Raw genomic sequence first — 15492 nt, 5'->3', positions numbered from 1 at the left:
GGCTGACGTGAAGCTCAGGCTGGACGCGGCTGACGTGAAGCTCTGGCTGGACGCGGCTGACGTGAAGCTCTGGCTTATATGGGGTGAACTAAACAATATAATGAGACACAGGTGATTGTGATAATCAGAGATGAGTCCAGGCAGTGAATTATGGGAAATGTAGTTGTGAGTGAACAATGATAGTCTGATGTGGAGTGCCCTCAGCTGGCTCTCAAGGGCACTCCAGCTGATCACCGTTACAGAATGCATGAACTAACTTTTCTGCATCAGAAACAGATAGCATGTTACGTAGTTTAGCAATGTTTCTAAGGTGGAAAAAGCCTGTTCTTGTAACATATGAAATATAGTATAACACCCAGGTCTTTTACTGTAGTGGATAAAGTAACAGGACATCCTTCTAAATTAAAGTCGACTTATATGAGGTTTTGTGGATAGTTTTTTGGACTAATAAGTAATACCTCCATTTTATCTGAATTTAATAGCAGGAAACTACACGTCATCCAGCATTTTATATCTTTGAGACACTCTGTCAATTTAGATAAGTTAGTGTTTTCATCTGGTCGTGATGAAATATATAATTGAGTGTCATCAGAATAACAGTGGAAATTAATTCCATCTTTTCTTATACTATTACCAAGTGGCAGCATATATATTGAGAATAGCATAGGGCCTAACACCGATCCTTGCGGCACTCCATAGGCTACTGACGTTATCTTCAATTTTTCCCCATTTAAACAGACAAAATGGTAACGGTCTGATAAGTACGATCTAAAGCAGCTAAATGCCTGTCCCTGAACACCAGTGTAGTTTTGTAGTCGATCCAAGAGTATGATCTATAGTGTCGAACGCAGCGCTAAGATCGAGTAGAACTAGTATTGAGATACAGCCTTGGTCAGAAGCTAAAAGTAAATCATTTGTAATTTTAACTAGCGCAGTTTCTGTGCTATGATGCGGTCTGAATCCTGACTGAAATTTTTCATAGATATCATTTTCTTCCGAGAAAGAGCACAATTGAGTGGAGACAACTTTTTCTAGTATTTTAGACATGAATGGAAGATTTGAAATGGGTCTGTATTTTGCTAGGTTATTTGGATCTAATTGTGGTTTCTTAATGAGAGGTTTTATTACTGCCAGTTTGAATATTCTTGGAACATGACCTAAAGATAAAGACGAGTTAATAATATCGAGAAGAGGCTCTTCCACTACAGGTAACACTTCCTCCAGTAGTTTAGTGGGTATTGGATCTAATAAACATGTTGTTGGTTTAGATGTAATGATAAGTTTATTTAGCTCTTCCTGTCCTGTAGTAAAGCGGTGTAGTTGTTCTTGAGGAGCGATAATTGAGGCTGAATCATAAGACACTATAAGAGATTGTAAATTTACAATTGTGTTTTTGATGATTTCTATTTTCTCAGTGAAGAAATTCATAAAATCATTACTACTATACTGTAACGGAATATTTTGCTCTGGTAATGTCTGTTTATTTGTTAGTCTAGCCACGTTGTTAAATAAAAACCTTGGATTATTTTGGTTATTTTCTATTAGTTTGCGGAGATACTCAGCCCTGGCTGCTTTTAGAGCCTTATTATAACGTGACATACTGTCTTTCCACGCGATTCTAAAAACCTCTAAATTAGTTTGTTTCCATTTACACTCTAAGTTACGAGTTTCTCTCTTGATAACATGCGTAGCACTGTTGTACCATGGTGCTTTAGTTTTCTCTCTGACCTTTTTTAATCTAATTGGTGCAACAATTTCTAATGTACTAGAGAAAATGGTGCTCAAACTGCTAGTCATTTCCTCTAGTTCATCTGTTTGTTTGGGTTCACTCAGCAGCTGAGATAGATCAGGTAAGCTATTTGAGAATCTATCTATAGTGGTTGGATGGATTGTTCTGCCTGGTCGATAACGTGGCACAACATGACAAATTTCAGCAGTAGGCCCACGTATTATGCAAGTTACCGTGTAATGATCAGTGAGATCATCACTTTGCGGTATAATATTTATATCAGTTGGATTGGTTCCATATGATAAAATTAAATCTAGTGTATGATTTAGACGATGAGTGGGACCACTGACGTTTTGCTTGACCCCAAAGGAGTTTAATAAATCTGTAAACGCAGCCCCTAACGCATCATTTGTGTTATCTACGTGTATGTTAAAATCTCCAACAATAATTGCTTTATCAACATTGACCAATAGATCTGAGAGAAAGTCTGCAAACTCTTTCAGGAAATCAGCATAGGAGCTCTATATACAGTAGCCAAGGCTAGAGATAATAGGGGTTTCTTTCTTACATCTAAGAGCGTAACATTTAGCACAAGTTCTTCAAACGAATTAAACCTGTGACCTGTTTTCTGAGTAACATTTAGAATATATCTATAGATTGTTGCAACACCGCCGCCACGACCGATCAGACGGGGCTCATGCTTATAACAGTATCCTGGGTGAGTAGACTCATTTAGACCGAAATACTCATTGGTTTAAGCCAGGTTTCAGTAAGGCAAAATACATCGAAACTATTATCTGTGACCATTTAATTTACAATAACCGCCTTAGGTGTGAGCGATCTAATGTTTAGAAGACCTAGCTTTAGAAATTGTTTTTGTTCACTGATAAAACAATTACAGATTTCATCTATTAGTTGTTGCAGCCCTGCATTGTTCATTGTGTTCATATTGGAAGCAGTTCACCAAAACAAATTAAGTACAATCTTACTTGACCAATATATTTCAACTTCATTAGATGGTAACAACCCATGCTAGATGTAATGGAACTAATGTTTCAGTTACATATGTAACCCCTCGTTCCCTGAAGGGATCACAATTACGTCAGCACGTCGATATAACGTAAAACGTGACCGACTGAAAGGGAACTCTTAAATTCTGCCATAAGGTGCTGTAAAACCTGATATCATTTGGATGAACCAAAGTACTTAAGTTTTAATTCCTGTTGTAAAGTTAATTATGTAGAGCTAAATTAAAGAATATTTGATGCAAATCTATAAAATCAGGACAATGGTGTTAATAACTTTCCATAAAATTCCAATATTGTATTTACATATGTTCTCTTGTAAGAAATGAAAATGTCATGGTGTAAGGTAGGATTGAAAACCCTTTAGACCCTTAACAAATTCTCAGGTCACAGGAGGGCAGCACTGATGAGATCAAAGCCCAAATATGCCACCTCGTAAAGTAAGACTAATCCTGTGTCTCATTTAAATTCTCCATGGTATGTATTATCTTCTTTTTTCATTGCATTTGCTCTTTGGTCTTTTTCTATGTAGGTACTGGATTTCCGAATTTCCAGTAGAGTTTGATCTGAATCCTGCTTTGGCTGACCAGATTAAAGACCTGAGAGAGAACCTGAACACTGGCGGCAATGAAACACAGAGTCAACTTATTGATGTAGAGAGTGTGTAAGTACATAGACTCACAGCTAAACTTAATTTTATGTTCTCACTCTGAAAAGGTTAAAGACGGCATGAAACAGAAGTTGTGATAGTCTTTTCTTCTCTATTGTGATGTACTATATATCTGAGTGAAACGGCTTCTGGAACTAAAAAAAAATAAGTAGGGCATATTAAACACATCACCGGAGAAGAGAATGTCACTGCCAAAGAGAGGGGAAGTTAATTTGATTAAATGTTTCAAGGGCACATGAATAACAAAAATTATATTGTGCATGGGTAAAAGTTCAGCAAAAAATGACACTACTCGCACTCCTGTTCAAAACATGTTTAGAGTGAAATGAGGGTGAGTAGTTGATGATTTGTTTTATTTTTATCTAACACAGCACAGTCATATTTCAGCATGTTGGTCAACTGCCATGAATAACAACCTTAGTCCTGTCTGAAATAAAACAATTTCCCTACTGCAGGCCCTCGTATCAATGGAAACGACAAGTTACCCAAAGAGTTCCCTCTATGTCAAAAAAGAGAAAAATGTCTCTTTTGTTTGATCACCTGGACCCTTATGAGCTTGCTGAACATCTGACCTATCTGGAGTACAAATCCTTCTGCAAGATAATGGTATGTTTGTGAGTACAGGTTTTGATATGCTTGTTGGTGTGAAAGTGCTCTAATTGTCATCAGAATATCACACAAGTTACGCCAAAATATATCAAATAATTAAAGACTAAACATGCTGAAAGGTGTCTTTCAGGGCTTGGTGGAGTGGTAAGCTGATGGATTTATTTTTATCTTATATTAAAACTATGGATGAGAAAGAGCCACCAAAAAGCTTTTTACACAGACTTTTTACATTCATAAACAGCTATATTACTCACTACATGGAATGTAACATCCGCAAAAGCATAATAAGGGCACTTTAAACTCTTTCACATAACAGATGTTTGCGTATATTCCACACGACATTATAATAACTGAAATGAGCCTGTTGAAAACAGTTTATTATGTTCTTATTATGTAATTACACTTTGTAAAACACCACCGAAGGTTATTATTAAATCATTATAAAGTTTGTCGTTAAGTCCTCACATGTTGTCTGACTGTGACCATTTGTCTTATGTGTGTTTCAGTTTCAGGATTACCACAGCTTTGTGATGCACGGCTGTACAGTAGATAACCCAATTCTGGAGAGGTTTATTACACTCTTTAACAGCGTCTCACAGTGGATTCAGCTGATGGTTCTCAGCAAGCCCACGGCACCGCAGAGAGCTGCCGTGATTGCACACTTCATACAGGTCGCGCAGGTCAGGAGAACTAACTACCATTGGTCCCACTTTATATAAGGTGTCTTTAAAGGCTGATTTATACTTCTGGGTCGGACCTACGCCGGAGCCTCTACGCCGTAGACTACGCTTTGGTTTTAATTTATACTTCTGCGTCGTTGTCCGCGTTGACGCACGCAGAGGGTGCATGTGAAACCCGAGGGAGCGGTTTGAGCAGACCAATCACATCGCTTGCGTCCACGTAGAATTGACGCGTTGTTACATTTTTGGAGAGGTGCACGTCAGGGTACGCCGAAGGGTACACGCGCTACGCACAGCCTACGACGTAGCTACGGCGTAAGTTCGACGCAGAAGTATAAATTGGGCTTAACTACAGTGCATTGATTTTTCGAAGTTGCAAATAAAACAAAGATTATTATTTTGTTTTACAAAAAAAAATGCTATTTCAATTTTTCTACTTCAAAATTTCATGTTTAATTCAATGTGTTAAATGATGTTTCTTTGGGATAATTTGTGAAATTTATTTCAAGGTAAAAATTGATTTTGTTTTATTCAGAGTACATCAGTAATTATTCTTTTCCAATTGCACATTTGGTTTTGTTAGTGCTTTGCACTATAAATTCTTTCTTTGGTTGAAATTATAATATACAGGGCTGGGAACTAAAACCTCTAGTACAGAACAGCAACAGGTTATTATAGTTATAAGAACAACAGCTGCAGTGTGGAAAAATCAGTGAAAATTAGAACATAATGAATAAAACCTCCAAGACTAAAAAAACAGAGTTCTGGTGTAGACCTTTAGTATGATGACAGCTAGTCCCATGCGACTTCATCTCTTTGAATTTTTCAGAAGCGCAGAGGGGCTTCATCACCCCCTGCTCTTGTTCTTCCTGATGATCCCTTGTTCTCTTCCTTCTTATAGGCCCTGAGCTCTTCCTCTTCCAAAATATCACTTCGACTTCCGCTTTTTATCTTTCTGATATTTCCTTTCTCTTACACAGGGTGTTCTGCCCAGTATCTTTTCATATCTAGTAGTCGTTCTCTTTGAAATCCTTTCTTCTCTTAATCTAACTCTTAAAAGCTAGTCTGGGTTTCCCCATGCTGCCTTCCCGCAGCGTGATTTTATTCACGCTGAAAGGCAGTATGGATACCATGGTCCAGATTTTCGCCTCATCTAGGGAACCAATCACAGAACGGGGAGGTAGCAGCAAGACGATGACGACATCTATGCGACACACCGAAGCAGTTTGTTTATTTCTATGGATTCAACATGGCAGCAGACGCAAAGCTACCTTTTGAGGCAGCCTTAGATATTGTTCTAAGTAGTTTTGAATGCAAGTTTATTTTGAAAAATAAGCAGCTTTTGCACAAACGGCAATAGTCACTGAACGTCATTGTTTACACAAAAATATCTTACCCATCGTCTTCTTCCTTGTCTAATTTCTGTCGCGCTACATACGTCATCTGGTATAATTGAAACGATTGGCTATGAGCTACGTACAGGCGCATTTGATAGACATTCTTAGCACCTAATAAACGGCGCCGGGCATTCGTAAACCAGGCCTCAAATACGAGAAAATGTACATGTGGTTCCCAGACACAAGTCTCAATGAGAATTGGGTCTGGCGTTAGCCAGGCTACTTAAAACCAGGCTAGTAGGAACATATTTATTTGACAAGCAAGCACCAAAAGTTTGAATGCACCTATTGTATCTGTTGTGTTGTTAGTAAGTGGAAAGATTTTGAAAAAGTTAAAAACTAATTTTGTGAACTATTTTTTCCAAAAGTTTTAAGATTCTGCACTATTTCTATGTTACAAATTCATAAATTTGCCTATATAGTGAATGACGTGCAGTTCACTTTATAGGGAGAAAATAGAAAATTAGATTTTATGTAGTCTACCATACAGTGGAAAGCAATGATAGTTGCATTAATAATTCTACTAAAATTTACCTAACATACATACTTAATCAGCTTTGTGATTTATTTTATAGATAGTATGGAGTTAAAATAAATCTTTGTTTACTGTTCGCAAACGGTTTATGGTTTATTTGTTCATAATGATGAAAATAAGGTAAAAATCAAATGGATCAATACAAATATTTTAGTAATCTTCCATGAGTTTTCTAATATACGCCGACCCGGAAGGCAGCTTTCAGGGCCTCAAAACTGCATAGTTTATTTTTTATTATTAATAATATAACACAATATTTTGTTAACTTCATCCTCTCTTTCTTTTTCATTAATTCACACCCTGTAGAAACTACTACAGTTGCAGAATTTCAACACGTTGATGGCGGTGGTCGGGGGTCTCAATAACAGCTCCATCTCTAGGCTGAAGGAGACACAGGCACACATCAACAATGAAACCAATAAGGTACATGCAACACCTGTGCACCAGACACAAAACCTTTACATCAGACCCAGCACTTGTGTTTCAGACAGTATGAGAATTTCAATTTCAGAATGTCTCTCTCAGATCTTTAACAGTTTGTTGGACCTGCTGACATCTTGTGGCAACTACAGTCAATACCGGCGCCGATTCGCTGAATGCACTGGGTTTCGTTTCCCAATCCTGGCCGTTAACCTCAAGGACTTGATAGCTGTTCATGTTGCTCTGTCCGACTGGACCGACCCACAGAAGACTCGTGTCAACTTGACCAAATTTCAGCAACTCTATGCGATCCTGCAGGAATTAGCCCTCGTGCAGAACACTCCCCCGAACATTGAGGCCAACACAGACTTGCTCAATCTACTTACAGTGAGTGTGTGTTTATGATGTTTATATGATTTCAAGAGGAATAGAGAGATTAGGATAAAACTAACCGATTGACTGTTTATTTGTAAAAACTCATATTATTAAGTTTGAGAAAATAGGATTTTCACGTGCTGAAGTGTTTTGTAGACCAACACGTAAGTTTGCATCACTCAGGTTCCCTTGACAAAAACCCAATAGATTTTTCTTTTGAATTATTACAGAAAATAAGCTGTGACCAACAAAAGTTTTACACATCAAAATACTTACACATGTTGTTCATCCTGACAATCTTCACGAATGATCACAACCTAAATACAATCGCCTGCTAAAGGAAAAAGCAAAACGTAGGCTGTACATCACCACCATTAAGCTTCCGACAACTCTTTCAATCTTCATTTAAAAAAATATTTCCCTGAAACTTAAAAGTTATAATAGTTTGCAAGAGCGTGGCTATAAACACAACATAACAGTAGACTAGAGAATAGATGAGTTTACCTGTTCGGTGAGATGGCGTTTAATGTCAGTGACAACCTCTGTTGTCCCCTTTAGACACTTGTTTCTAAACATCACAAGCGGCTATTACTGGTGTTTGTTATGTTGTAGAATAAAACATGAAAGTATCTTGAGCTTGTGTTAAGCACAGTCTTCAGGTATTTAAACAAAAATCCATAAAAAAACAAAAAAAAACTTGACTTCAGGAAAATGGAACCGGAAGTTCTAAAATTCCAAAAGCCGGAAACGAGTTAACCAACAAAAATATGCCATCGCTGCAGCACTCAGTTGGAAGATGTGTGGAAGAATGGACTTGAACTTTTATCAGCTGCATGAGCAACATAGCTCAATGTGTCGAGTATGAGATATGAGATAAGATACAACTCTTGAAACAGTGTCATATTTTTTTTTTTTTTTTTTTTTTGTCTGGTCATCTTTGGCTCTGATCGTTTACAGCTCACATTCAGTACACTTTCAGCACAGAAATAGAACAGAATGACATATTCTACAATATTTTTTTGTATACAACATTCCCAAATTGTCCCAAATTCCTGTGAAATGTTAAAAAACAACTGATGCCAAATTGCATATTCCTAAATCTGTACCACCCGTCCATCCATACGCAACACGGAAAGCATTTTCAAAAAAATTTTTTTGCAGTTTGCCAGAATTTTTTGAGTGTTGCCTTAGAAACCTTTTTTTTTAAGTCCCCAGAATGTGAACAGCTCTAAATAGAATCTTCTAAATAAGTACAGTAATTGCTGCATGTGGTGAATGTACCATGCGAATTCATGTCTAATCAAATCCATTCAACCATTTCTAGATAGAGAAAACATGCATACAGTATGGAAGTGTTTGACGAGTCTTTAAACTTTGATTTAATTTGAGTCCATTTGACTGTTTTCTGATAAACACACAATCACACACAAATGCAGAAAAGAACAGAGCAAAGACATTTAGGAGACAGCAATCTAGGTTCAGAAATACTTTCTGAGAAATATAAGAAATCATTTATGTCTAATCTTGCCCAAAAGTTATATTAATCATGTGTAGGTCATTGAATCCTGAGACCGATTTTGGTTGTGTTTTATGTGTAGGTGTCACTGGATCAGTACCACACAGAAGAGGAGATTTATCAGCTCTCATTACAGAGAGAACCCAGAGCTGCAAAACCTCTGGTCAGTTTCCAGCCTGTTATATTTGGTTAATTCTATGCATCTCCCCCTATTTTCTGCAATAAACAGTTCAATGCTTTCACTGAAATGTTGATATTTGTTTATGAAGAAAATGTATTATTTACAGTAAAATAAGTATACTCACAAGATTAGATTTAATCTCATAAATTAAATGTAAATATAAATGCACACTTGTAACTTTGGTTTTTGCTTGCTGGATCAGAACTCAACAGCTTCCTCCAGTCCAGCTCCTAAAGAACTATCAATGATTGATGAATGGGCAGCATCGGTGAAGCCTAAAGCTAACCCTGTTATTATCAGCAAACATATCGAGAAGATGGTGGACGTAAGAGAAAAACTAACATTCTTATAATTCCAATTTGTTTTGACACACATTTACTGTATGTTCAACACATTAAATCACTTCCATTGAGTCAACATCTTGAATAACCATGCAGTTATATCTAGTAATTGTCCAAATTGGGCAAGACATGCATGATGAAAAGGTTAAAAATCTAGGCAATTACTTTTAATCGTCAACTTTAGAGAATTTAGGTATAATTAGCATAATGTAATGTGGTGATGGCGCAGTGGATAAGACACATGCCTTTGGTGCGAGAGACCTGGGTTCGAATCCACTGTGAGACACCAATGTGTCCCTGAGCAAGACACTTAACCCCTAGTTGCTCCAGAGGCGTGCAACCTCTGAAATATAGCATTTGTGTGCTTTGGATAAAAGCGTTAGCTAAATGAATAAATGTAAACTAATTAAAAATACTAATTGATAATTACAAGATTGAACCAACGAATCACAGTTAATTGCACATGACAGCCTAACCACGGCATAGATCTTCTTGGAATAGACTTTTCAAAAAAGTGTCTTAAATAAGTAGCTTGCTTTATTTCCATATAGCAATCAATTTTGCAATTGATTTTTCAATCTCTTAGGTTCTGTACAGAGGAGATTTCCGTTCTTGTACTCTTTGATATTTTGTAATAATTATTGGTCTATGTACCCAAACAGTATGAAGACTTTGGCCATTGCATTGTGTCTTGCTGTTTTTTAGCATCTCATGACATGATGGATAAGAAAATTCCATCTTGAGACCCTTATCCGCATGTTTCACAGACAAGGCTTAAACGTATCCCAGAATAAAATGCATGTTTGAGGTGTTTTAACTGAAAGCAACTTGCATTGACATATCTTAACATACGTCGGTGTTACGAACTGCTCTGAGACAAGAAGGTTGAGATCCAAATGCAGCTTTTAATAATGGGGCAATACAATGTACAGGCAACAGGTCAAGGCAGGCAGAGAGTCCAAAAACCAAAATACATGGAACCAGAGAAATGCTCAGAAATGCAGTGCAACAACATACAAAACTTCACTGTGAGTGATATGGTGAACCAGGCTTTTATAGGGTGAGGAAACAAGATGATGAGACACAGGTGAAAACAATGAGTGATGATGAATTCGGGCAGTGTGTTATGGGAAATGTAGTTTGTGAGGGAATGACAATTGTCTGTTGTGGTGTGCCCTCTGGCGACTTTCAAGGGTGACCGTTACAGTCGGTGCCATTGTTGTCTCAAGATGCACACGAGTAATCTTTTTTTTCTAAGGCATGTTTATAAAAGCTACTTAAATGTCCTAATTGAACTAAAGCCTAACCCTGGCTTAATCCAAGCCCTGTCTGTGAAACCAGACCTTAGTGTTCTGTTTTTGAACAAACCAAAAAAGAAAATACCTCAATATCAGAATTGTTTAGTAAGAAACAAAAATAAACCAGCTTTCTGCATTTTAGTTTTTTTTTCTGTCATGTATGATTATTGTACATTTAACGTCATACATAGTATGATAATTGTTGTATTTAAATTATTTAATAAACACAGCATTTAAAAAAGAAATCTTGAAATTCCTGCCACAAAACCAGACATTTTGATTGCAAAAATCACAATTACTGGAGATTACACTGGTCAGGGGATATGAGTAAATGTGTTATGTTTTAACATCTTATTATCGTATCCATTATTAATCATGCTGAATTGACAGCCCTAATTAAAAGTGATAATGGTTTATCTGAACAAAGCTGCTATTGAATTCAGGGTACTTTCTAAGGCAACTAAACACTCACTACAGTGAACTCTGTTTCTTTTGCCCTTACTGTAACCAGAATCAATACATTAGCATTAAATGACATCGAGACCTTGATATTATTCCTGTTCATGTGGAAAAAAAGGTGGTTTAAGTTTACATGCACTTTTTAAAATAATTAAATTTAAAGTTTTTGAAAAGGAAAAAAAAATAGCCCTTGTATCCTCCCTTTGGACCTTGTGTTTTTTAGCTTTTAGTTGCCAATGTATGATTCGTCAGTAATGATTTTAAGGTGGTCTTAGTGCAGTGACTCAACTGATACGTAACTCAATTACGTATATTTGTTTACTCTGACAGCATAAATTAAAGTAAAAAAAGACAGTAAAAAAAGTTTATTAGGCTTAATATGTTCATTTACAAATCCCTCTATTGTGTAAAATGGATTATTGGAGATGTTAATGAAACTGTTTCTATTTTCTTTTCACAGTCTGTGTTCAAGAATTTTGACACAAACGGTGACGGCTTCATCTCACGTGAAGAGTTTGAATGCATCAGGAATAACTTTCCATATCTCAGCAAGTTTGGAGAACTCGATAAAAATCAGTGAGTGTATCAGAGCCAAACAAGAGCACTGTCTTTTGCACACCATAATATAAATGTATTCACAAATTATGATTCACAGCATGAACAAAATTCAGCAGGCTCAGCAGCTTGATTTAATAGCTTGGTTTAATAGAGACATTAGTATGAACATGGACCTGAGGTCAGAATGAAAACTACAGAGAGAAAGATTTTCTTGAAGACAGTTAAGACTTGTTGAGGAGGGAAACTTCATTCACTAACTTCATTAAGAAAGCATATCCAGAATTCAAGGCTGTAACCATGTCTTGAACATTAGAGGGACAAAACCATTTTTGTTTGTTTTTGTTATTTAAATAATGAAATACTTTAAAAGGGGTTTGAGGGAATAATGGAAAAGGTAGAAGAATGTATTGTATAATATAATAAAGCAAGCAATTTGATCTATTTCCAAATTTTTAATGTGAAAATATTCACACATGCACTCTTATCTTATGCCTAATATTCCAAAAACAGCTTTGCTTATGTTTCTTGATCAGTAATATTCAGTTATGAGTTACATTAATCGAAGTGATTCAAAACTCATCAAAGTGATTCAAAACTCCAAAATTTGACACAAAATTTGAGTAGCTAGCATCACTATACCCTCCTAGTGCTACTCGACTTTTTTTTTTGTGTGAAGTTTCACAGTTTTGAATTGAACGTAGGCCCTATAGGCTATTGTTACTGTTGGTCTTTTTAAATCATTCTTGTAAAACAATTTTCAAATATTAAATGTTTTTCTTACGTCTTACCTCATACTCTTGCACCATTAAAACTGAATTATTATGCTGGAATTTATGTTCGGCTTCTGTGAACGTTAATGCCCGCCTTCTTAGATTTGATTGGTAATCTACACTATGAGTGCTTTTAGGGCCAGCTCACACTGAACGCCTTTTTGCTGTGAAAAACGCGGAAACTAGGTAAGTAGAACGAAAAAAAGTGCAACGTCTAAAGACACATCTTTTTTTTTAAGTTTGACTTCTTTTAACTTGAGCCCCACGTTTTTAGAATAGGAGCATAGGAGAGAAACTTGAGAAGATGTTGTATTCGTGTCAGGTCTATGTGTTCCCGGTGTTGCTGTAGTACAGTAAGATTGAGCTTATACCACTGAGCGACTTTCAACTTCCTTGTAAGGTAGAAAAAAATGTTGCTTATGTTTTAAAATGGAACGTATACCTCATGCTTACACATGGTACAATCCACTTTCCATATTAAGAAACTATTTCTCAGTGTATACATTTGTGGTACATTAATGAATACAACACATTATTTTCCTTGTAAAGAAAATGTCAATTGTACACATTTAATGTATCATCATCATTGGAACATCTCTGCTCAGTGAATGTTGCATTGCACACATACCTCAAGGCAAAATATGTAACTCTCCCAACTCACCTCTTTGTGTATAAAATATGATCCTTAAACACATGTCCATGCAATCTATAGTCTAGCTCATGCATTTTAAACCTAATAAGATCATACAACTGATTATGAACGCTAATAAAGAATAATAATACAGATAGATACATAATATTAAATAATGAAATTATATTAAAAGATGAAATTTTAGTCTTCATCACAAAGCACCCTTTCCATGGAAGTTGATCTGTTATGAGGAAAAGATTCCCAAACTGTTTGGACTTTGTGGACTGTTTTAGAGTGTATGTTTTTCTCTCTCATTTCATGATCTGTTTGTCTCCATCTATTAGGGATGGAAAGATCAGCAGAGAGGAGATGATAGATTATTTTATGAAGGCCAGTTCTTTGCTCAATTGTAAGATGGGCTTCATACACACCTTTATAGAGACTACATACGTGAAACCCACCTTCTGCGAACACTGCACTGGCTTTGTAAGTATCAATGCTCATGCAATCATATAGAAATAGATTCATGTTTTTTTGAGTGCCCTTATTATGGTTTTTCGTATATTACCTTTCATGTAGTGTGTAATATAGCTGTTTGTGAATGTATAAGGTCTGTAATGTTTCAAAGATCATGTGCAGATAAATGGGGCTATTGTCTCCCAAAAGAAAGAACTGATTCTAAACTGAACTGAGCCATCAATAATTCCAGTCTTACATCCTGCTCGAACCTACGTAGCTTTGAGAGCAGAGGAGGTTCTCTAAAAGGAGGGGTTTATAGAGACCGGATCCTTGATCAAACCATTTCAGACACTGTGAGAAAAGAGGTGATGCTGCAATGTATACGAGAAAATCAATGGTTTTTCGACCTTGTATGCATGTACACCTATTGTTGGAGACCTCCGAAACAAAATTAGGAACTTATCAAAAGCATAATAGGGGCACTTTAATTATTGCACAGTGTTTTTTCTAAGATGGACAGTTTTAGAAATGAGCTCTATCTGAGCACATTTGGCTTTGATCTGTTGGTTTATTTATAACATGGTGTGGTGTGTAGCTGTGTATTGAATGCTGTTCGCCAGTCCCTTCCATTGTGTGTATTTGGCACTTTCAGATCTACCTGTGTGTGTGGCTTCTGATGTTGTGTGTTTGTGATGTTTGGGCTTTCCCTTTCATCTATTGTTTTCCTGCTGTGATTCTCATTCTCTCTTGATCCTCCCTCTTCTCTTCTCTGTACTATTTTCAACATCCTTTCTGCATCTCTCTCTTTCTTCAAAAATAACTTTAATATGTATATCCCTCTTTTTAAGATATGGGGCTTTTATAAACAAGGATACAAATGTAAAGGTAAGAGAGAACTGTATGTGTGCATGTTTGGCATGTCTGAAAAAATCATGATTTCCATAGACTGCGCTGCATTGAAAGTTGCGGTGGCCGCTGAGTCTAAATACTGATGCGATCACGCATAGAGTCCATTACGGGACTGGAGCTTTCGAGCTTCGTAAAGGATGCAAAAGCACTATAGATTTATCATTAAATCAGACCATATTACTTCTGAAGTCATATGATAGCTTTGGATGAGAAACAAACTTACATTTAAGCTGTTAACTCAATGAGTCAGTGAGTTGAATTCAAGAAACGATTCAGTGAACCAGATTTGTGGACTGTATCTGATGATTCATTGAAAATATCTGACTCAAAAGACTAAACGGAGATTGCAACTTCTGTAATGAACTCTAATGAATATGAGGGTAGCTATTGGGTGGTTGTCAAGGTTATCAATAAATGATGACCAAAATTTCAGTTTATTCCTCACACAATGCTATTGCATGACTTATAAGATTATAGGACAAAGTTATGTGAACTGCTTTTATGCTACGTTAATGCTGCTTTTGCATATTTTCAAGCTTAAAAACTCCCACGCCCCATTCTCTGCCCTCCTTGAAGCAGGGCCAGAGTCAAAATTAAATCAATGATATTATGCGCCACTTTGGATGAGAAACAGTATTGTTTCTGTTAAGTGGTGAAGTATAGCGGAGGGAGCTGTTCAGAATTTTATTTTTTTTATTTTTAAATAAGTCCCATTTAATTTTTAAAACAAGGAAAGGCTGGCCAGGACAGAGAGCAGGAACATAAACTGTTGTGGACTAGTGATATGTGTTGCTGTCTTTGATAGTGCTGTCTGTATTGCCTATGCCTGGATGCTTCTGATTGGTTCTGGTTGTAATAATTTTTATAAAAAAATAAATTGTGAGAAATGTAATGGTTCTTGAGAAGGATTATAGTTTATCTCTAAAATAT

The 15492-nt window shown here is 36.4% G+C and overlaps 1 protein-coding gene across 2 annotated transcripts in view; it reads left to right on the top strand.

The window, feature by feature from the left end:
• The window catches only part of LOC143710783 (RAS guanyl-releasing protein 2), a 54599-nt gene that overhangs the window by 32669 nt on the left and 6438 nt on the right, over positions 1–15492 (top strand). For both annotated transcript variants that reach the window (XM_077201946.1, XM_077201947.1), the window contains exons 4-14: positions 3141–3194; positions 3287–3418; positions 3880–4030; positions 4540–4713; positions 6952–7068; positions 7171–7452; positions 9039–9119; positions 9340–9462; positions 11696–11811; positions 13539–13680; positions 14502–14538. In XM_077201946.1, the coding sequence (XP_077058061.1) occupies positions 3141–3194; positions 3287–3418; positions 3880–4030; positions 4540–4713; positions 6952–7068; positions 7171–7452; positions 9039–9119; positions 9340–9462; positions 11696–11811; positions 13539–13680; positions 14502–14538 (1409 nt within the window). The remainder of the gene's footprint in view (positions 1–3140; positions 3195–3286; positions 3419–3879; positions 4031–4539; positions 4714–6951; positions 7069–7170; positions 7453–9038; positions 9120–9339; positions 9463–11695; positions 11812–13538; positions 13681–14501; positions 14539–15492) is intronic.

This window comes from Siphateles boraxobius, unplaced genomic scaffold, assembly GCF_051911475.1.
Source record: "Siphateles boraxobius isolate OS27281-9 unplaced genomic scaffold, OSU_SipBor_1 48, whole genome shotgun sequence".
In the NCBI taxonomy this organism is placed as follows: Eukaryota; Metazoa; Chordata; class Actinopteri; order Cypriniformes; family Leuciscidae; genus Siphateles; species Siphateles boraxobius.
Note: the sequence above shows the minus strand (reverse complement) of the source record. Positions and strands in the feature narration are given on the sequence as shown.